Here is a 24,074-nt window from a genome sequence, read left to right on the forward strand (position 1 = left end):
CTTCTATTTAAATATTTAAATAGAAGTATTTAAAGATAATATAGATGGTACAAAGTTATTGGAAATATTTTGATCTTCATTACAAACGGTTGCAGTTTGGGAAATCAGCTTAAATTTTTTTTAAGAAATAAATATCTGCATAGATAAAAGCAGTAAACTTGATATTATTACATACGTAAATATTTTTTTTTCTGGCAAACACCAGAGACTTGAACTGTCATAATTCTCTTAACCATTTGTTCGCACATACTTCATTTTTTTATTTTTGAAGGCTGGTCAAGAATTATACAAGTTAATATTTATGGAGCACTTTACATCGATTTTCTCTTTAATCCCTGTGAAATAGATATTATTGTTCTGTCGTTAGTCGAGGACGTTGAGGCTAAGAGTAAGTAAATAAGGCACACTCACAGAGAATTTATTTACATGACCATAAAGCTGGGTGGTTTGCTACTTAGACACTAGGCTGGCTTTCATTATTTTCTTGTGATTAATATCTGGCTTCAAAATATCTTCCATTATTTTTAACTTCCGAGTCTTGGCATTAATCTTCTGGGCACAACTGTTTCGAAACGGAGGGAGTGGACCTCACACTTAAGAGACCACAAAGCCTAGAATGCAACGCGGCGCCAGGCCGCCCGGGAGCGCAGCAGCTCGCGGCAGGGCATGCTGGGAGTGGTAGTTTCCTAGCCGCCCTAACTTCTCCAACCTTCGATAGCGTCCGAATTGGACCTCGGTCCCTAATCTCTAAAACGCGGCGGTTCCCCTTGTCTTCGTATTCCCGGTGACTGACCTAGGAATGCTCCGCTGACACCTTGAACCCAGTCTCCACGTCCCTCCCGGCCAGGCTAGTACTGCCCACCTTACCTGCAGCTTCGGAGGACGCACAACCCGGTTACCACAGAAACGGCGCTGCCTCCGTCACGGCGCGTGTTAGAGGTTAAGGGTCATCAAATCGGTTCCGGCTTCAGTTCCGGTTCCGGAATTCCGCTTGTTGTCGGAAAGCTTTGGAGTGTATGCTCCAAATACTCGAAGTATACTCCGAATACTCGGAGCAGGTTTCTGCCGTTCAAGGGGTGGCGTGTGGCGCACTGCTGCCGACATGGCGGCCTCCACCGCGGCCGGGAAGCAGCGGATTCCTAAAGTGGCCAAAGTAGGCGATAGCGAGGGATCTTGTGGGAGAGGGCCTGTAAGAAGAGTTTCCCCCAGACCCAACCTCCGTGGTGCCCGGGCAGGGGCGAATGTTATCCCGGGACCAGGGCCACCCCGCCTGGTGCCGCGGGAGAAGAGACAGGGAGGGTCAGCCGGTGGTCTGGCGCGGGCTTTTGTCTCCCCAGAGCACGACCCGCGTCGGCATGGCTTTAGTTTTGGGAAGGTGTTTTTGCTGGACGAGGAGAGAGGTCATTCAGCACAGTTTTATTGTGTTGGCGCTTAGCGCCTGTGTCTTACGCTAAATGTAACGTTGCAACCTCCTAAAGCTACTGGAGCAAAGTGGAAGATGCCATGGGCGAGAATAAGGGGAGTTCTGCGAAGCGGGGAGTCTTCAGAAAAAAAAACTTTGCTGAGGAAGTGATATTTAAGCTGAGACTTGATGGCTGAGTAAGAGTTAAGCCAGCGGAGACTGGAAGGAATGAGAGTAGGTTACAAGGGTTGTGGAGCTGCGTAAATGGAATTAAATAGTAAGCTTAATATTATCTGATAGTTCAATCCATGGCTCATATTTACCGGGTGCTTAATATGTGTCAAACTCTGTGCTCATCCTTTCCAAACATCGTTATCTCCTGTCTGTCTCCAGTCCAGATGTGTCTCTTGAGGTTGGCGTTTTCATCTCTATTTAGATATGATTCCTAGAGATAATGCAAATAAAGCACAGTATCTGGGACACAGTGCTCATTACTTACATGTGGCATTAAATATTTCTTATAATTCAATTTCATAAATTTTATTCAGTACCTTCTATATAAAATAGACCTGAAGGAACCAATACCGAGCAGGACTTGATCTAAAGTAGTGCTTTCCGGTAGAAATATAGTGTGTTCAAACGAAATATATGTAGTTTTAAATTTTCTCATAGCCGCATTAAAAAGTTAAAAAAAACAGGCGAAATTAATTTAAAAAACATTTTTAACCTCGTATATCTAAAATTTTGTCATTTTGACATGTAGTCAATATAAAAAATTTAATGGGGCAGTTTGCATTCTTTTTCATACTAAATTTTCAAAATTATATGTAGTTTGCGTTTAAAGCTAATCTCATTTGAATTCATCATATTTGGGCCATAGCTACTGTGTTGGACAGCACAGCTCTAAGACCTCAAGAAGTTTATAATCTAACCATGAGAACATGTTCAATATTGTCTTTGACTTGAGGTGATTTGAAAACCAATCCCTATTGTTTGAAAATGGGTAGAGGCGATGGTAACACATTATTGTGAGAATAACAGTATTATATGGTGTCTGAATGTGGTAGGAAGAGGAAGTTTAGAGTCATGTATGTCACCAGAAGGAAAGTTGGAGCTTAAAACATGGGAATGTATAATACTGTGAATCTTGTGATGGACAATGACTAATTGTACAAATATAAAAAATGTTCTTAAATGAACTAGAACAATTGTACAACATTATTACAAGGAGTTAATTATAGTAGGGTGCACTGGGGAAAATGTACATATTGCTAACTAATGACTATAGTTAACAGTAATATCTTAATATTCTTTCATCAGCAGTAACAGATGTGCCACACTATGAGTCATTAATGGGATATGGGAGGATTTGGGTTTTCTTTTTTCTTTTTATTGCTTTTATGTAGTAATGAAAATGTTCTAGAGTTGATCAAGGTGACGTATGCACAACTTATGTGATGATATCGTGGGTCAGCGATTGTATACTTCGGATGGTTTGTATGGTGTGTGAATATGTTAATAAAACTGCGTTAAAGATAAAAAAATAAAATCCAGTCCCTGTCGTCCCCTCAGGGCATCAAGATAAACTGAGGAGTCCCATAAATAGAGGTTGTAATGCCAAATAAGATATGGTACACATCTTGATAAAGCAATACCTCTGGTGAGAATTTTACCCAGACAGCCCCAAAGTTTATTGTTATATTAAGCTAAAGCGCAAACTTGCTATTATCACTACCTGTCTTCTTAACTCTTTTACTTATGGCTTTGGTAATAGATAAAATATACAAGATAGTAAGCATAATATTTTTTCTTTACAGTCTCATAGAAAAATGAAACATGTCATACAGATAGAGCATTTTATGATAATACGCATGAAGTTCACATCCTAAAAAAATTTTGGTTCTTTAAAAAATCTTATGTGAAGAGCATCTACCCAAACTAGAAATGTCTTCTGTCTTAAAAGGTGAAAAACAAAGCCCCTGCTGAGGTACAGATAACTGCTGAACAACTCTTAAGAGAAGCTAAAGAAAGAGAACTTGAGCTACTTCCACCTCCACCGCAACAGAAGATCACAGATGAAGAAGAGTTAAATGATTATAAACTAAGGAAAAGGAAGGTGAGTCCATGTGATATTTTTGAGAGTCTGTCAGTATTGACAAGAATTTATAGGTTAGAGTTTGAAAAGGTGCACATTAGAGAGTCTCTAAGATAAGATTAGTGTTTCTAGCCATGTGAATAATATAACTTCTGGTTACCAGATAACTACCTTTTGCTGAACTCTAAACGATGCCATGAGTTGTCTGTTTTAAAGTGTAAAGACATTAACTCCACCAGAGTCGTTATTTTTGATGCCAAATTGAAGATTTGTGAAACAACTGACAACTGTAAGAAGGGTGTACTTAGCAAATGTATTATATATTTTTGTCTCACTTCCCTTCTGTTTTAAGAATGGGGATATGAAAAAAGTGGTGAAAAGACTTGAATGTGATTTGACTTTCCCACGCTGGAGTGTGTGAATATTTTAAATTTAAGATAGTGTTTTTAACAATATACACTAATCCTGTTGTATCTACTTTTAGTCTCATTGAGTTGTATGTGAAATTCTAAAAGGACTTAAAGATAATCATCAAAACTTTTCTTAGGACAAATGTAGAGTGTATTCAAGTGTCAGTTGTCATGGGTTACAGGAAAAAATAGTGACAATTCTGCTACCAATTCTTCATATTCCTTTTTTTCTTTTTATCTACATATAGGACTTTAAAGAAACCTGTGATTCTAATTTTCTTAAATGAAGTTCTTGTTTCTCTCAAGGATTCCAGGACATACTTTTTCTTAAATAAGAATAAAATGAATTTTTTGTTTTTTAATGCAAGGAATAATAAACAAAAAATGATGTCATTTTTAGTTGTTTTTTCTTTAATTTGACTCTTCTTGCCTTCTTCCAGACTTTTGAAGATAACATAAGAAAAAACAGGACTGTGATTAGTAACTGGATAAAATACGCACAATGGGAAGAGAGTCTAAAAGAGATTCAAAGGTAAAATTGCTGAGAGTATAATTTTGCATATAAAGATTAATGTTATATGTTAACAAATACAGGAAATTAGGAAAAGTAACTCTGGCAGTATTTTTCACTTCTGTTCCATGGAATCCTAGGGTTCCTTTAAGAGATCTCAGGAGCACTGTGAAAGGATTGTCCTAACATGACAGGAAGAAGCAGTACAGGCAAATACCACCACTGCCTCACACTGTACAACCAGAGAAGCTCAGTTTCATCTATTTCCTATATAGTGAGAGTGTTAAAATTAAAAAGTATTCCACTATGTGAAGATTCCTCAATAAAAATATTAAAAAAACAAAAAGTATTCTACTGAAAACCATGGCCCACATGATAAAAAACCTAAGTGTCATCTGTTCTCATGATCTCATGATCTGGCCCTTCCTGTTTTCTAGTCTTTTTTCAATCTCCCAACAAACTTAACATTCCATAAGTCTCGACCTGGACAATTGATTGTTCTCTCTGCTTATAATGAGTACCTCTTCACAGTAAACACCCAGTAAAATAGCAAGATATGACTGATGAGATCGTTGCCAAGTCCACTGTGTATACTATTTATTATGCCTTCCAAATCTTCCTAAGGGCTCGATCCATATACGAGCGTGCTTTAGATGTGGACTATCGAAATATTACATTGTGGTTGAAATATGCAGAAATGGAAATGAAGAATCGCCAGGTCAACCATGCCCGAAATATCTGGGACCGGGCCATAACAACTCTCCCACGAGTCAACCAGTTCTGGTAAGTTCCTGATGTAACAAAACTATTTACATAGAGAGGTTATTGTATGCATTTAATTTTACATCATACTTTTTCTTTCCAAATACTGTAGGTAATTTTTAATATCCCATAGTCATAATCATAATGTTTAATAACTATATAATGAAAACTAAAATGTTACATATGAAACTTCTAGTTGAATTAGGCAGTTTTTATGAAAAAACTTTTTTTCCCAAGTGTTTATCCTTTTTCAGATCTATATATTAATTAAAAAAAAAACTGATTTGACTCTTAGGGAGGCTAAAGGAAAAACTAGAAATGACCCAAGAGCGTTTCTCCCCAAGTCATTTTGACCACAACAGATATTTTTGGATGATTTTGTTAAAGGTACAAATACACATACATGGAGGAGATGCTGGGAAACATTGCTGGTGCACGGCAGGTCTTTGAGCGCTGGATGGAGTGGCAGCCTGAGGAGCAAGCCTGGCACTCCTACATCAACTTTGAGCTGCGATACAAAGAGGTAGATCGGGCCCGCACTATCTACGAACGATATATCCTTTAGAAACAGTTGGAATGGTGCCGTTATTATTCTGGCTGCTGATCCCCTCAAGGAGTTACAGTCATAAATGGTCAGAAGACATAGTCGTTAACACTAGATGAGAAGTAAAGGATGTACATGTCGTCTGCTTCATAAGCTATATGTTTTTTTTCCCCTCAGGTTCATAGATTGGCCAAAGAACGATGTGGTCTAGCTAATTGCTTGAGTCTTTTTCAGTATAAGTTTGGATTTATGTATGATTCAGCAATAATGCAGTGGTTCCTTATGGAAAATGACATACTCCCTGCTGCTGTAACCAGTTCTGTTTTTCTGTGGTATGTTTTAGTTCACTAGTATTCTACTAGAATCTGAATCCAAAGCTATAATGCTTATGAACTATGTGGTTTCAGCAAGCCATTCATCTCCTTTGAGCTTTGGTAACCTCATCTATAAAGCAAGAATAAATATACCTATGTAAGGATGACTATAAAGAGTAGGTGATAAACTTGAAAGGACTTTTAGAAACAAACTTACATTATGCTTTTTTTTATTTAAGTGAACTTGTGGGTTACAGTACAATAAGGCATGAAATACAGGATTCCCATAAACCCTGTTACTAACATGTTTCATTGGTCTGGAACATTTGTTACAGTTGATGAAAGCACAAATGACTATTACCTATAGTCTGTGGTTTAACTTAGGGCTCACTGTGTTGTGCAGTTCCATTGATTTAAAAAAAAAATGTGTATTCTAATAACGTATCCAATCTAACATTTCCTTTTAATGACTTTCAGATATATGTTTCAGTGCTGTTAATTATGTTCACAATGTTATGCTAACCTCACCACCATCCATTGTCCCAGGTAGAAAATGTACATTTTAAATCTCAACTTCCTATTCCCACTCCATCCCTTATATATATAATCTAGATTCTAGATTCTGACTCTATGAGTTTATTATTATTTCATATCAGTGAGATTATACAATATTTGTCCTTGTGTGTCTAGCTTATTTCCTCCAATGTGATGTCCTTGAGTTTCATCCATGTTGTCACATCTATCAAAAGTTCATTAATTTTACCACTGAATAATATTCCATTGTGTATATAGACCACATTTTGTTTATCCATTCATCAGTTGATGGTCACTTGGGTTGCTTCCATCTTCTGGCAATGGTGTATAGTGCTGTTGTGAACATTGGTGTCAAAATAGCTGTTCCTGTCTGTCCTTTCAGTCTTTTGAGTATATATTTCAAAGTGGGATTATCGAGTCATGGGAGTTCTGTACTTTATAAGGAAAAGCCAAACTACACCATTCTACATTCCCACCAGCAAAGAATGGATTTTTTCCTGTTTCTCCACATCCTCTTCAACACTATAATTTTCCATTTTTTTAATAGTAGCCATGCTAGTGGTTGTGAAATAGTAGTTCATTGTGGTTTTGATTTTTGTTTCTCTGATGGCTAATGATGTTGAGCATCTTTTCATATGCTTTCTGACCATTTGGATATCTTCTTTGGAGAAAGTCAGTTCAGCCCTTTTGCCCAGTTTTAAGTTGGATTGTTTGACATTTTGTGCTGAATTAAAGGATTTCTTTGTATCTTCTGGATATTAAGGTTTCCAAATAATTTCTGCCATTGTGTATTTTGTTGTTTTACTTGCATGATAAAGTCCTTTGAGACACAAAGCTTTTAATTTTCATAAGATCCCATTTACTTATTTTTCTTGTTGCTCATTGTTTGGGTGTTGTCTAAGAAATTGTTGCCTAACACAGAGACCTGAAGATGCTTCTCTATGTTTTCTTCTAAGGAGTTTGATAGTTCAAACTCTTATATTTAGGTCTTTTAACCATTTGGAGTTTATTTTCATATATGCATGAGGTAGGGGTCTTCCATCATCTTTTGTAAATGGAGATCCAGTTTACCCAGCACCATTTGTTGAAGACATTATTCTTTCCCAGTTGAATGGTTTTTGCCCCCTTGTCAGAAATCAGTTGACGTTAGTGTGAGGCATGTTTTCTGAGTTCTCAGTTCAATTCCATTGGTCTACATGTCTGTCATTGTGCCGGTACCATGCAGTTTTGATTACTGTGACTTTGTAATAAGCTTTAAGAGCAGAAAGTGTGAGTTGTCCAATTTCATTGTTTTTTTTTCAAGATCGCTGTGGCTATTTGAGACCTCTTATCTTCCATATAAACTTGATGATTGATTTTCCATTTCAGCAAGGAGAGTTGGAATTTTGATTTCTTCGTATTGTTCACTGCAAAATACAAAAATACTGCTGACTTTGGAATGTTGATCTTGTACCCCTCTGCTTTGCTGAAAGCATTTATTAGTTCTAGGTGTTTGTTGTGCATTTTCCAGGATTTTCTATGTATAGAATCATGTCATCTGTAAGTAGGGATAGTTTTACTTCTTCCCTTCCAATTTAGATGTCTTCCAGTTTGAATGCCTTTTATTTCCTTCTCTTGCCTAGTTGCTTTGGCTGGAACTTCTAGCAACAGTGGTGACGGTAGACATCTTTGTCTTGTTCCTGATCTTAGAAGGAAGGCTTTCAGTCTTTCACCATTAAGTATGATGTCATCCGTGGGCTTTTTTATTTATGCCCTTTTTCATGTTGATGAAATGTCCTTCTATTCCTAGTTTTCTAATTATTTTTATGAAGAAGGGGAGCTGGATTTTGTCAAATGCTTTTTCTAGGTCAATTGAGATCATTAGTAGATTTTTTCCCTTCATTCTGTTAATGTGATTTTCATATGTTGACTCTCCATTGCATACTTGGGGAACATCCCACTTGATTGTGGTATATAATTCTTTTAATGTGCTTTTGGATTTGGTTGCTAGATTTCATTGAAGATGTTTGCATCTATATGCCTAAGAGATATTGGTCTTAGTTTTCTTGTCTAGTGGTATTTTTATCTGGCTTTGGTATGAGAGTAATGCTGACCTCATAGAATGAATTATGTAGTGTTGCCTACTCTTCAAGTTTTTTGAAAGAGTTTGAGCAGGATTGGTCTTCATTCTTCTTGAAATGTTTGGTAAAATTCACCAGTGAAGCCATCTGGACTTGAGTTTTTCTTTGTTAGGAGGTTTCTGATTACTAATTCAGTCTCTCTACTAGTTGTTGGTTTGTTGAGATCTTCTCTTTCTTCTTGAGTCAGTAGGTAGTTTGTGCATCTCATCTACGTTATCTTTTTTGTTGGTGTACTGTTGTTCATAATATTCTTTTAGTCCTTTTTGTTTCAGTGGGTTCAGTAGTAATGTCCCCCTTTTCATTTGTGATTTTAGTTATTTATATCTTCTCATAAATAGCTCATAGACTGACTTCATTGGTCTAGCTAAAGGTTTGTCAATTTTATTTATCTTTTCAAAGAATCAACTTTTGGCTTTGTTGATACTTTGTTTTTTATTCCCTATTTCATTTATTTCTGCTCTAATTTTTGTTATTTCCTTCCTCCTGCTTGCTTTAGGTCTAGTTTGCTCTTCTTTTCCTAATTCTCTGTTTTGAGATTAGGCCTTTGATTGGAAAATGTTTATTCATTTATAATATAAACATTTCGAGCTACAGGTTTCCCTGTTAGCTCTGCCTTTGCTATATCTCATAAGTTTTGGTATGTTGTGCTTACATTTTCATTCGCCTCAAGATTTTTTTCAATGTCTTTTGTAATTTCTTCTTTGACCCATTGGTGTTTAAAAGTACATTGTTTAATATCCACATTTTGTGAATTTTCCACTTCTTCCTTTTTTATTGATTTGTGGCTTCATTCCATTTTAGCTGGAGAAGATACATTGTGTGATTGCAATGTTTTTTTACTTTATTGAAATTTACTTAGTGACCTCAGATATGGTCTATCTTAGAAATTGATCTATGTACAATAAAGAAAATTTGTATTCTGTTGTTGGGTGAAGTGTTCTATATTTATCTGTTGGGTCTGGTTGATTTAGGATATTGTTCAAGTCTTATATTTCTTATTGATCTTTTGTCCACATGTTGATTTTTAAAAGTGGATGTATTAAAGTCTTTGACAATGTAGAATTGTTGATTTCTCCCTTCAAATCTGTCAGTAGTTTTGGGGCTCTGTTAGGTGCATAAATAAAATTATTATGGCTTCTTGTTGATTTGTCCCCTTTATCAGTGTATGATGACCATCATAACTGTTTTTGACTGAAAGCGTTTTATCTGATATTAGGATACCTACCCCAACTCTCTTTTGGTTATTGTTTTCATGGCGTGTTAGTTTGCAAGCTGCCAGAACGTGATATCCCAGAACTGGAATGGCTTTTTTTTCGGAATGGCTTTTAGAAAGGGGAATTTAATAAGTTGTAAGTTACAAATTTATACTTCGAAGCTTATAAAAATGCCCAAGCTAAGGCATCCAGGGAAAGATATTCAAGGAAGGCTAATGATTCAGGAACACCTCTGTCAGCTGGGTAGTCACATGGCTGGCACTTGCTTATCCCTTGCTCCTGTGCTCAGTTGCTTCCAGCCTCTGTTCTTGTAGGGGTTCCTTCCTTTGCTTCTCCGGGGCTGGCTTTCATCTCTTGGCTTCCCTTGGCTCTTTATAGGTTCTGGCTTGCTTAACATGTCAGTGCAAAGTCTGCTGGGCTCCAAACATCCATATCTCTGTTCTCTAAGTGTTGGCATCTGTGTTAGCTCTGCTCTGAAGTTTCTGTTGGCTTGGTCATTACTGACTCCAAAATATTTCCTTTTTTAAAGGCTTTTTATGGCAAGGCTATAAAAATGTCCAAATTAAGGCATCCAGAAAAAGATATCTTGGTTCAAGAAGTCCGATGATGTTTGGGGTTTCTCTCTCAGCTGGAAAGGCACATGGCAACATCTACTAGCTTTCTCTCCAGGAGGCTTCAGTGACTCTATCCATTCTGTTAGCTCTTTTGGTTCTGGTGGCACTAAAGCTTTTTCCAAAATGGTTCCCTCTTAATGGGCTCCAGTAAGCAGTCCCATCTTGAGTGAGTGGAGATACATATCCATGGAAACCATCTAATCAAATGATAACTACACAGCAATATTGAATGAAGATTAAAGGACATGACTTTTCTGGGGTACACAGTAGATTCAAACCACACAGTCACAATTTAGTAGTTCTGTGTCTTTCTATGTATCTTACCACCCCTATAGTTGTAGTTTGGACTTTGCATTGTTGGGTATTTCTTTTCTTTTTTTTTTTTTTGATTATTTTTTTAAATCTACCTGCCCAGGACTTCCAGTGCTGTCTTGCCTGATATTTCCTTAATTCCTTTTTACTTGTGCTTGTACACCCTGATGTCAAGAACTGGATCAAATATGCCCGCTTTGAAGAAAAGCATGGTTACTTTGCCCACGCACGGAAAGTGTATGAGAGAGCTGTTGAGTTCTTTGGAGATGAACATATGGACGAGCACCTTTATGTTGCCTTTGCCAAATTTGAAGAAAATCAGAAAGAAGTAAGTATATTTACTTAACTCAATTATGTTGCAAAACAACTTAGGAAAGATTACTTGTTTTGCCTGTTGAGTTCTTTGTCATTTTTTCTTATTCATTTATCTTTGGAGAAAATGTTTTAAAAATACGAAATCCCTTGTTAACAGAGAAAACAACATAGATGAGTGGCTAAGCTACAGATTAGGAGCTGAGTTTTTGTAGCTGTCTATTTTCTTGTTTTAGCTCTGTCTTAATTTTCTTGTCCTTTGTCTGAAAATTAAGCCTTTAAATCTGACAGTAAAACTGAAAGTCATTTACATCCATGTTAAAGAAATTTACAGGTAATAAACCTGAGAAACAAAATGCCCAGAACCTCAGAATAGAGCAGAGAATTTGAAATCATAACAGAGGTTGCCCCACAAACAAATCAGTTCTTTTCTTCCATAGTATGTATGAAAATAACCCCTTAAAGTTGCTTAGTTAATGCAGAATCAGAAGAGGGAAAGCAGATCTGAATGCAGGATCTTGCACAGATCATGACAGGCAATTCAGACTATAATCTAAGGGTAGTGGAAAGCATTAAAGGATTTTAAGCAGGAGAGTGATAGGATATAATTTATATTTTAAGAAGTTAATTCATACAGAATTAATTCACGGGGAAGATAGTGTGGGGCAGGGAGCTGGCAAAAGTAGAAGCAGGGGTTTCAGTGGTGAGACTTGAAATGGTCCAGGTAAGAAATGGAGATAGGTTGGAGTGGATGGGGATGGGGAATGGGGAGAAGCGAAAGGCTGAGTCAGTGGGTAGAAATGGCAATGATTGTTGTAGTGAATGTAGGAGATCAGGAAACTGAAGGAATCATGGAGAACTCCTGGGTATTTACCTTAAACAAGAATGCGACTGTAGGTGTTGCTGCTAAGATGGGTGTGTTAGTTTGTAAGCTGCCAGAATGCGATATACCAGAGCTAGAATTGCTTTTAAAAGGGGGAATTTAATAAGTTGCACGTTTATGCTTTAAGCCTATAAAAATGTCCAAACTAAGGCATCCAAGGAAAGCTACCTTAATTTAAGGAAGGCCTGTGGGTCTGGAACACTTCCGTCAGCTGGGTAGTCACGTGATTGGCATCTGCTAGTACCTTGTTCCTGTGCTCCATTGCTTTCTACCTCTGTTCCTGTGGAGGTTTCTCACTTTGCTTCTACAGGGCTGGCTTTTATCTCTTGGCTTCCCTTGGCTCTCTCTAGGTTCTGGTTTACTTAACATCTGATGGCAGTGTCCACTGGGCTCCAAGTGTCAGCAAACATCTGTGTCTCTGTTCTCCAAGTATTGGTGTCTGTGTCAGCTCTGCTCTGAGTTTCTGTTAGCTCTGTCTCTGTGGCCTCTGTCGTTTCTTTCATTTTTGACTCTCCAAAATATTTCCTCTTTTAAAGGAGTCCAGTAAACTAATCAAGATCCACCTGGAATAGGTGGAGTCACAACTCCATCTAATTAAAGTTCACACCTGTAATTGGGCACTGCACATCTCTGTGGAGATAATCTAATCAAAGTTTCCAGCCTGCCGGGCAATGGTACTTCAAATGGCAGAATTCTTGCCTGCCATGCCAGAGACCCGGGTTCAATTCCCGGAGCCTGCCCATGCCAAAAAATAAAAAAGTTTCCAACCTGGAGTATTGAATCAGGATTAAGGAAACAGCTGCTCCCACAAGATTGGTTCAAGATTAAAATATGGTTTTTCTGGGGTACGTAATACCTTCAAACCAGCCCAATGAGGAAGACTCCGGTTTTGTGGGGAGACAACAGGAGCTCAGTTTTGGACCTCTTTAACATGAGATGGCCAGCAGATGTCTAACTGACAATGTTAACTAGATAGTATTACATTGTGGAGCTTAAAATGTCAGTTGATCCTGACAGATACCCCCAACAAGCAAGCACCAGCAGACAGGAAAAGAGAAGTCTGATTTTAGACATTTTAAGGCTCAATATTTTATGCAACAATAACTGCAAATTGCAACTAGAATGAAAATATTGCATTATAAAAGGTAATCATCCTATCTGCTTTTAGTTTGAACGAGTACGAGTGATCTACAAATATGCACTGGACAGAATTTCAAAACAGGAGGCCCAAGAACTCTTTAAAAATTATACCATCTTTGAGAAAAAGTTTGGTGATAGGCGGGGAATTGAAGACATCATTGTGAGCAAACGGAGATTCCAGTATGAAGAAGAAGTGAAGGTAAGTGCTAGTGTAGGTAGATAACTTTGCAGGTAACTAAGATGTCCTAACCAGTACTGCTACCATAACAAGTTAGGACTGTCAAAGATTATGCACTAGAAGATATGTCTTTTGTAAATTGGCAGCTATTCCAGACAGGTAGGTGTAAATGAGACTGAGAAAAAAGGCATGCAGGTGGCACTTGGATTTGATGTGGTACGTGGTACTCACAATTTGAAAATTAATTTGTTGCTTGCTGGTTGTGTACCATAGAACTTGAGCAAAAGAAACCTAGAATCCATTGAGCTAATTTTTAAAAAAATTTTTATTAGTAAAGCCAATCAACATACAATATGAACAACATTCTTTTCTTATTGCAAAATTGTATGTTCATCATCATGATCATTTCTTAGAACATTTGTATCAATTAAGAAAAAGAAATAAAAAGAAAACAGAAAAAAAATTCATACATTCCATAATCCTTACCCTTCACTTTCATTGATCACTAACATTTCAGTCTACTAAATGTAACATTTGTTCCCCCTATTATTTATTTATTTTTAATCCATATGTTTTACTCCTCTGTCCATAAGGTAGATAAAAGAAGCACCAGTCGCAAGGTTTTCACAGTCACAGAGTCACACTGTGAAAGCTGTTATCATTATGCAATCATCTGCAAGAAACATGGCTACTGGAACACAGTTCTACATTTTCAGGCAGTTCCCTCCAGCCTCTCTGTTATGCCTTAACTAAAAAGGCATATACAACAAGCAAACTCACCACCCTCCCCTATCTGCATGGGACATGACTCCCCAGGGGTGTGGACCTTCCTGGCAACGTGGGACAGAAATCCTACAATGAGCTGAGACTCAGCATCAAGGGATTGAGAAAACCTTCTCAACCAAGAGGGGGAAGAGTGAAATGAGACAAAGTGTCAATGGCTGAGAGATTCCAGAGTCGAGAGGTTATCCTGGAGGTTATTCTTACGCATTAAGTAGCTATCACCTTGTTATTCAAGATGTAATGGAGAGGCTGGAGGGAACTGCCTGAAAATGTAGAGCTGTGTTCCAGTAGCCATATTTCTTGAAGATGATTGTATAATGATATAGCTTTCACAGTGTGACTGTGTGATTGTGAAAACCTTGTGTCTGATGCTCCTTTTAGCAACTATATCAACAAAAGAGTAGAACATATGGAATAAAAATAAATAATAGGGGAAACAAATGTCAAAATAAATTCAGTTTGAAATAGTGGTAAATGAAAGCAAGGGGTAAGGGGTATGGTACGTATAGGTTTTTTTTCCCTATTATCATTTCTTTTTCTGTTGTCTTTTTATTTCTTTTTCTAAATCGATGCAAATGTACTAAGAAATGATGAATATGCAACTATGTGATGATATTAAGAATTACTGATTATATATGTAGAATGGAATGATTTCTAAATGTTTTGTTTGTTAATTTTTTTTAGTTAAAAAAATAAATTTAGTTTGAAATGCTAGTGATTAATGAAAGGGGTAAAGGGTGTGGTATGTATAAATTTTTCTTCTGTTTTCATTTTATTTCCTTTTCTGAATGGATGCAAATGTTCCAAGAAATGATCATGATGATGAATATGTAACTATGTGATGATATTGTAAATTACTGATTATATATGTAGGATGGAATGATCAAAATAGGAATGTTTGCGTTTGTTTGGTGTTTTTTGATACTTAAAAAAATAAAATTAAAACCCAAAAACCTGTCTTTCTGCATCACCCTTTAGCTTAACTACTTGAGCAAAAGAACAAAAGATGTATGTAGATATGGTTCCATTCTCATCTCCTTATCTGTAATGTACTATTTTGATTTTAATTCAAAGATATGAGCATTTTTCCTTTACTGTTTTGCTGTGTCTTTAAAAATATTTTACTTAGTTAATTAAGATAATCTCCAAATAAAAGGACTAAATCTGGTATTACATATGTTGGTAGGTCAGCAAAATATGTTCAAGATAAATTGATATTGATTATTGATTGAAAAGGTATTATTCATGGTTACAAGCATGGCGTAATGCCATTGTAATTTTCAATAGTAGACAAAATTCTGTGTGGTCACATGTATAAATAAATAAATACAGTTTTAAGAATAGGCACCTGGTTCTCTTGGAGGTAGTGGCTGTAGATGAACGAGTTCTGGGACACCTGACTAATAATTTGTCGTCTATATTCCCTATTCTTTCCTATTTATAATATTATAGGAATGGTACTTTTAAAATAAGATAACCTAAAATCTATAGAAAAGTTTCTATAATAAAATCAACTAATCCTCTTTTCAGCTTATATAGCCTAGCAAATGTAGATCTTGTCTTGGTTATCTCTGTAGGCTAATCCACATAATTATGATGCGTGGTTTGATTACTTACGATTGGTGGAAAGTGATGCAGAAGCAGAAACTGTGCGAGAGGTATACGAAAGAGCCATTGCCAATGTCCCACCGATCCCGGAGAAGAGGCACTGGAAGCGTTATATATATCTTTGGGTCAACTATGCACTCTATGAAGAATTGGAGGCAAAGGTAACAAATGGCTTTCTTGCTTCTGCACTTACAGCTTGCCTCTAGTAGGAGGTAAATAATATTTACAGTCCTGGCAACAAAGGAATTTAATGGATTTTTTTGCTTTTTTATTTTTTATTAGAGCAGTTGTAATATTACAGAAAAATTTTGCAGAAAGACTTCCCATATTGCCCCCTCTCTCACACGTAGTTTTCCCTATCATTAACATTTGTATTAGTGTGATACCTTTGTTACAGGTAATAAAAACATTGGCATTATTCTATTAACTATAATCCATACTTCATATCAAGGTTTACTCTTTTTGTTAGTTTTATGGGTTTATTTTTAAATATTTATTGTAGTGGTGTAAATATATAACCTAAAATTTCTCATTTTATAAACTTTCCAATATAAAATTCTGCAGTGTTCACATCATAATGATTTGCCCCCATCACCACCTTCCAGTACCAACACTTTTCCATCACCCCAGATGGAAACTCTGTACAAAAACATTAACACTGCATAAGTGGAATCATACTATACGTGTCTTTTTGTGTTTGGCTTATTTCACACAACATGGTGTCATCAGGATTCATCCATGTTGTAGCATACAACAGTACTTCATTCCTTTTTATTTATACTGCATTGTATGTATATATCACATTTTTTTTATCCATTTGTCTGTTGATGGGCACTTGGGTTGCTTCCCACTTTGGGCAATTATAAATAATGACACTGTGAGGATTGGTATGTGGCTATCTGTTCAAGCCCCTGCTTTCAATCCTTTTGGGAGTATGCCTAGAAGTGAGGTTGTTGGGTCATATAATATGTCTGTAGTCTATACTTAACTGTCTAAGGAACCACTAAACTGTTTTCCACAGAACAGAATCATTTTACATTCCCACCAACAGTGTACAAGGGTTGCTGTTTCTCTGCATCCTCTCCAACACTTGGCTGTTTTCTTTTTTTTTTTGATGGTAGCCATTCTAGTGGGTATGAATGGTATATAATTGTGGTTTTGATTTTCATTTCCCTGATAAACTGACATTGAGATCTTTCTCTGCTTTTTTAGCCATTTGTATTTCCTCTTTGGAAAAATGTGTATTTATATCTTTTGCCCTTTTTTAATTGGGGTATTTGTCTCTTTATTGTTGAGTTGTAGGATTTCTTTATATGTTCTGGATATCAAACCCTTATCAAATATGTAGTTTCCAAATATTTTCTCCCTTTGAGTCAGCTGCCTTTTCATCCTTTTGACAAAGTCTTTTGAAGCACTGAAGTATTCTGTTTTGAGAAGGTCTCTTATCCATTTTTCCTTTCATTGCTTGTACTTTGGGTGTAAGGTCTAAGAAACTATCGCCTATCACTAGATCTCGAAGATGCTACCCTACGTTTTCTTCTAGGAGTTTTTATACTGCATCATATTTAGTTATTTTATCTACTTTGAGTTAATTTTTGTTTAGGGTGTGAGATAGAAGGTCCTCTTTCATCCTTTCGTATATGGATATCCAGTTCTCCCAGCACCATTTATTGAAGAAACTGTGCTGTTGCAGTTGAATGTACTTGGAAACCTTGTCAAAAATCAGTTGACCGTAGATTTGAGGTCTGTTTCTGAACTCTGTTTGATTCCATTGATCGAAATGTTGCTGTGCCAATATCAGGTTGTTTTAACCATTTATAAAATGCTTTAAAGTCAGGAAGCATTAGTCCTCCCACAGCATTTTTCAAGATGGTTTTGGTTCTTTGAGGCCCCTTAACATTCCAAATGAATTTGATAATTGGTGTTCTAGTTTGCTAGCTGCCAGAATGCAATATTCCAGAAACAGAATGGGTTTTGAAAAGGGGAATTTAATAAATTGCTAGTTTATAGTTCTAAGGCTGAGAAAAATGTCCCAATTAAAGCAAGTCTATAGAAATATCCAATCAAAGGCATCCAGGGAAAGATATTTTGTTCAAGTAGGCTGATGAAGTTCAGGTTTCTCTCTCAAGTGAGAAGGCACGTGGCAAGCACAGTCAGAGTTTCTCTGTCATCTGGAAGGGTACATGGTGAGCATGGTGTCATCTGGTAGCTTCTTCTGGCTTCCTGTTTCATGACGTTCCCTGGGAGGCATGTTCCTTCTTCATCTCCAAAGGCCGCTGGCCGGGGGACTCTGCTTCTCATGGCTATGTCATTCTGCTCTGCTCTTTCTGAATCTCCTTCATTCTCCAAAATGTTTCCTCTTTTATAGGACTTCAGAAACTAATCAAGACCCACCCAAATGGGTGGAGACACATTTCCCCCAATCCAGCTTAATAACTACTCTTGATTGGGTTACCTCTCCAGGGAGGTGATCTAATTACAGATTCAAACATACAGTATTGAATAGGGATTATTCTGCCTTTGCAAAATGGAATTTAGATTAAAGCATGGCTTTTCTAGGAAACAGACATCCTTTCAAACCAGCACAATTGGCTTTTCCATTTCTACAAAGTAAGCTGTTGAAATTTTTATTGGTATTCCATTGAATCTGTAGATCAATTTGGGAAGAATTGACATCTTAATGACATTTAACTTTTCAATCCGTAAACACAAATATCCTTCCAATTATTTAAGTCTTCTTTGGTTACTTTTAGTAGTGTTTTGTAGTTTTCTGAATGTAGGTCCTTTACATCATTGGTTAAGTTTATTCCTAGGTATTTGATCTTTTTAGTTGCTATTGTAAATGGAATTTATTTCTTGATTTCCTCCATGAATAGCTTATTACTAGCACAGAAACCCTACTGATTGTTGCATGTTGCTTTCCTATCCCACCACTTTGCTGAACTGGTTTATTAACTCTGGTAACTTTGTCATAGGTTGTTTGGGACTTTCTAAGTATAGGATCATGTCATCTGCAAATAGTGAAAGTTTTACTCTTTTTTTCCAATTTGGGTGCCTTTTATTTCTTTTTCTTGCCTGATTGCTTTAGTTGCAGTGTTGAATGACAGTAGTAGTAGTAGGCATCCTTGTCTTGAAATCTTAGAGGGAAATCTTTCAGTCTCCCACTGTTCAGTACAGTGTTAGCTGTGGGTTGTCATATATGCCCTTTATCTGGTTGAGGACCTTTCCTTTGATACCTGCCTTTCGTAGTATTTTATCAAGAAAAGATGTTGGGTTTTGTCCTATACCTTTTCTTTGTCAGTCAAGATGATCATGTGGTTTTTTCCTTTTGATATGTTAATGTGATATATCATACCAAGTGATGTTCTTATGTTGAGCCACCCTTGTATGCCTGGAATAAAATTCACTTGGTCATGATGTATAATTCTTTTAGTGTGTTGTTGGATCTGACTCGCGAGTATTTTGTTGAGGATTTTTGCATCTACATTCATTAGAGAGATTGGGCTGTAATTTTCATTTCTTTTAGTATCTTTATGTATTAGGGTGATTTGGGCTACACAGAGTGAGTTAGGTAATGTTCCTTTCTCTTCGATTTTTTTTAAAGAGTTTGAGCAGGATTGGTATTAATTCTTCTTGGACCGCTTCTTAAAATTCACCTGTGAAGTCAGTTGGGCCTAGGCGTTTCTTTGTAGGGAGATTTTTGATGACTCATTGACTCTCTTCATTTATGACTCATTTATTGAGGTCTTCTGTTTCTTCAGGATTCAGTGTACGTTGTTTTTGTGTTTCTAGGAAATTGTGCATTTCATCTAAATTGTCTAGTTTGTTGGCATACAATTGATAGATTTTCTTATGATTTTTAAAATTTCTTTGAGGTCCATGGTAATGACCTTACACTCTTATTTCTGATTTTATTTGTATGTTCTTGTTTTTTTTTCTTAATCTGGTTAGGGGTCTGTCAGTCTTGTTCATTTTCTCAAAGAACCAATTTTTTGTTTTATTGATCCTCTCTCTTATTTTTTTGGTTGTTGTCCAGTTCACTTATTCCATTTATATCTCTGTTATATCTTTTCTTCTCCTTACTTTAGGGTTAATTTGCTGCTCTTTCTCTAGTGCTTCGGTTGTTCAGTTAGGTATTAGCTCTTCCTTTGTATTGTAGTTGTTTTTGTTGTTTTTTTTTAGCTCAGATGCAGCTTCATTCAGTGTTTTAACATGATTACTTTACAATTAGGTATTATTGTGCTGTCCATTTTTGAGTTTTGAGTTTTTGTATCTAGTCCTGTTGCACAGTCTGTATCCCTTCAGCTCCAATTACCCATTATCTTACCCTGTTTCTAACTCCTGCTGGACTCTGTTACCAATGACATATTCCAAGTTTATTCTCGAATGTCGGTTCACATCAGTGGGGCCATACAGTATTTGTCCTTTAGTTTTTGGCTAGTCTCACTCAGCATAATGTTCTCTAGGTCCATCCATGTTATTACATGCTTCATAAGTTTATCCTGTCTTAAAGCTGCATAATATTCCATCGTATGTATATACCACAGTTTGTTTAGCCACTCGTCTGTTGATGGACATTTTGACTGTTTCCATCTCTTTGCAATTGTAAATAACGCTGCTATAAACATTGGTGTGCAAATGTCCGTTTGTGTCTTTGCCCTTAAGTCCTTTGAGTAGATACCCAGCAATGGTATTGCTGGGTCGTATGGCAATTCTATATTCAGCTTTTTGAGGAACCGCCAAACTGCCTTCCACAGTGGTTGCACCATTTGACATTCCCACCAACAGTGGATAAGTGTGCCTCTTTCTCGGCATCCTCTCCAGCACTTGTCATTTTCTGTTTTGTTGATAATGGCCATTCTGGTGGGTGTGAGATGATATCTCATTGTGGTTTTGATTTGCATTTCTCTAATGGCCAGGGACATTGAGCATCTCTTCATGTGCCTTTTGGCCATTTGTATTTCCTCATCTGAGAGGTGTCTGTTCAAGTCTTTTTCCCATTTTGTAATTGGGTTGGCTGTCTTTTTGTTGTTGAGTTGAACAATCTCTTTATAAATTCTGGATACTAGACCTTTATCTGATATGTTGTTTCCAAATATTGTCTCCCATTGTGTAGGCTGTCTTTCTACTTTCTTGATGAAGTTCTTTGATGCACAAAAGTGTTTAATTTTGAGGAGCTCCCATTTATTTATTTATTTCTTCAGTGCTCTTGCTTTAGGTTTAAGGTCCATAAAATCGCCTCCAATTATAAGTTTCATAAGATATCTCCCTACATTTTCCTCTAACTGTTTTATGTTCTTAGACCTAATGTTTACATCTTTGATCCATTTTGAGTTAACTTTTGTATAGGGTGTGAGATGTGGGTCTTCTTTCATTCTTTTGCATATGGATATCCAGTTCTCTAGGCACCATTTATTGAAGAGACTGTTCTGTCCCAGGTGAGTTGGCTTGACTGCCTTATCAAAGATCAAATGTCCATAGATGAGAGGGTCTATATCTGAGCACTCTATTCGATTCCATTGGTCGATATATCTATCTTTATGCCAATACCATGCTGTTTTGACCACTGTGGCTTCATAATATGCCTTAAAGTCAGGCAGCACGAGACCTCCAGCTTTGTTTTTTTTCCTCAAGATGTTTTTAGCAATTCGGGGCACCCTGCCCTTCCAGATAAATTTGCTTATTGGTTTTTCTATTTCTGAAAAATAAGTTGTTGGGATTTTGATTGGTATTGCATTGAATCTGTAGATCAATTTAGGTAGGATTGACATCTTAACTATATTTAGTCTTCCAGTCCATGAACACGGTATGCCCTTCCATCTATTTAGGTCTTCTGTGATTTCTTTTAACAGTTTTTTGTAGTTTTCTTCATATAGGTTTTTTGTCTCTTTAGTTAAATTTATTCCTAGGTATTTTATTCTTTTAGTTGCAATTGTAAATGGGATTCGTTTCTTGATTTCCCCCTCAGCTTGTTCATTACTAGTGTATAGAAATGCTACAGATTTTTGAATGTTGATCTTGTAACCTGCTACTTTGCTGTACTCATTTATTAGCTCTAGTAGTTTTGTTGTGGATTTTTCTGGGTTTTCGACGTATGGTATCATATCGTCTGCCAACTGTGATAGTTTTACTTCTTCCTTTCCGATTTTGATGCCTTGTATTTCTTTTTCGTGTCTAATTGCTCTGGCTAGAACCTCCAACACAGTGTTGAATAATAGTGGTGATAGTGGACATCCTTGTCTTGTTCCTGATCTTAGGGGGAAAGTTTTCAATTTTTCCCCATTGAGGATGATATTAGCTGTGGGTTTTTCATATGTTCACTCTATCATTTCAAGGAAGTTCCCTTGTATTCCTATCCTTTGAAGTGTTTTCAACAGGAAAGGATGTTGAATCTTGTCAGATGCCTTCTCTGCATCAATTGAGATGATCATGTGATTTTTCTGCTTTAATTTGTTGATATGGTGTATTACATTAATTGATTTTCTTATGTTGAACCATCCTTGCATACCTGGGATGAATCCTACTTGGTCATGATGTATAATTCTTTTAATGTGTTGTTGGATATGATTTGCTAGAATTTTATTGAGGATTTTTGCATCTATATTCATTAGAGAGATTGGTCTGTAGTTTTCTTTTTTTGTAATATCTTTGCCTGGTTTTGGTATGAGGGTGATGTTGGCTTCATAGAATGAGTTAGGTAGTTTTCCCTCCACTTCGATTTTTTTGAAGAGTTTGAGGAGAGTTGGTACTAATTCTTTCTGGAATGTTTGATAGAATTCACATGTGAAGCCATCTGGTCCTGGATTTTTCTTTTTGGGAAGCTTTTGAATGACTGATTCAATTTCTTTACTTGTGATTGGTTTGTTGAGGTCATCTATGTCTTCTTGAGTCAAAGTTGGTTGTTCATGTCTTTCCAGGAACCCGTCCATTTCATCTAAATTGTTGTATTTATTAGCGTAAAGTTGTTCATAGTATCCTGTTATTACCTCCTTTATTTCTGTGAGGTCAGTAGTTATGCTCCTCTTCCATTTCTGATCTTATTTATTTGCATCCTCTCTCTTCTTCTTTTTGTCAATCTTGCTAAGGGCCCATCAGTCTTATTGATTTTCTCATAGAACCAACTTCTGGTCTTATTGATTTTCTCTATTGTTTTCATGTTTTCAGTTTCATTTATTTCTACTCTAATCTTTGTTATTTCTTTCCTTTTGCTTGCTTTGGGATTAGTTTGCTGTTCTTTCTCCAGTTCTTCCAAGTGGACAGTTAATTCCTGCATTTTTGCCTTTTCTTCTTTTCTGATATAGGCATTTAGGACAATAAATTTCCCTTTTAGCACTGCCTTTGCTGCGTCCCATAAGTTTTGATATGTTGTGTTTTCATTTTCATTCGCCTCGAGGTATTTACTAATTTCTCTTGCAATTTCTTCTTTGACCCACTTGTTGTTTAAGAGTGTGTTGTTGAGCCTCCACGTATTTGTGAATTTTCTGGCACTCCGCCTATTATTGATTTCCAACTTCATTCCTTTATGATCCGAGAAAGTGTTGTGTATGATTTCAATCTTTTAAATTTGTTAAGACTTGCTTTGTGGCCCAGCATATGGTCTGTCTTTGAGAATGATCCATGAGCACTTGAGAAAAAGGTGTATCCTGCTGTTGTGGGATGTAATGTCCTATAAATGTCTGTTAAGTCTAGCTCATTTGTAGTCATATTCAGATTCTCTATTTCTTTATTGATCCTCTGTCTAGATGTTCTGTCCATTGATGAGAGTGGTGAATTGAAGTCTCCAACTATTATGGTATATTTGTCTATTTCCCTTTTCAGTGTTTGCAGTGTATTCCTCACGTATTTTGGGGCATTCTGGTTCGGTGAGTAAATATTTATGATTGTTATGTCTTCTTGTTTAATTGTTCCTTTTATTAGTGTATAGTGTCCTTCTTTGTCTCTTTTAACTGTTTTACATTTGAAGTCTAATTTGTTGGATATTAGTATAGCCACTCCTGCTCTTTTCTGGTTGTTATTTGCATGAAATATGTTTTCCCAACCTTTCACTTTCAACCTATGTTTATCTTTGGGTCTAAGATGTGTTTCCTGTAGACAGCATATAGAAGGATCCTGTTTTTTAATCCATTCTGCCAGTCTATGTCTTTTGATTGGGGAATTCAGTCCATTAACATTTAGTGTTATTACTGTTTGGATAATATTTTCCTCTACCATTTTTCCTTTTGTATTATATATATCATATCTGACTTTCCTTCTTTCTACACTCTTCTCCATACCTCTCTCTTCTGTCTTTTCGTATCTGACTCTGGTGCTCTCTTTAGTATTTCTTGCAGAGCTGGTC

General features: G+C 36.5%; 2 protein-coding genes across 10 annotated transcripts in view; one reads left to right on the forward strand and one right to left on the reverse strand.

The window, feature by feature from the left end:
- Positions 1-958, reverse strand: part of CFAP61 (cilia and flagella associated protein 61) — a 355,256-nt gene extending 354,298 nt beyond the window's left edge. For all 9 annotated transcript variants that reach the window (XR_013157060.1, XM_077114804.1, XM_077114796.1 and 6 more), the window contains exon 1: positions 868-958. The gene's annotated coding sequence lies outside the window, so the exon portion shown is untranslated. The remainder of the gene's footprint in view (positions 1-867) is intronic.
- Positions 959-991: 33 nt separating this feature from the next.
- Positions 992-24,074, forward strand: part of CRNKL1 (crooked neck pre-mRNA splicing factor 1) — a 40,698-nt gene continuing 17,615 nt past the window's right edge. Inside the window, exons 1-8 of the mRNA XM_077114807.1 lie at positions 992-1,153; positions 3,366-3,518; positions 4,348-4,439; positions 5,043-5,201; positions 5,568-5,734; positions 10,982-11,160; positions 13,196-13,366; positions 15,706-15,897. Of these exons, the coding sequence (XP_076970922.1) occupies positions 1,103-1,153; positions 3,366-3,518; positions 4,348-4,439; positions 5,043-5,201; positions 5,568-5,734; positions 10,982-11,160; positions 13,196-13,366; positions 15,706-15,897 (1,164 nt within the window). The 5' untranslated portion in view covers positions 992-1,102. The remainder of the gene's footprint in view (positions 1,154-3,365; positions 3,519-4,347; positions 4,440-5,042; positions 5,202-5,567; positions 5,735-10,981; positions 11,161-13,195; positions 13,367-15,705; positions 15,898-24,074) is intronic.

Source organism: Tamandua tetradactyla, chromosome 1 (assembly GCF_023851605.1).
Source record: "Tamandua tetradactyla isolate mTamTet1 chromosome 1, mTamTet1.pri, whole genome shotgun sequence".
Lineage (NCBI taxonomy): Eukaryota > Metazoa > Chordata > Mammalia > Pilosa > Myrmecophagidae > Tamandua > Tamandua tetradactyla.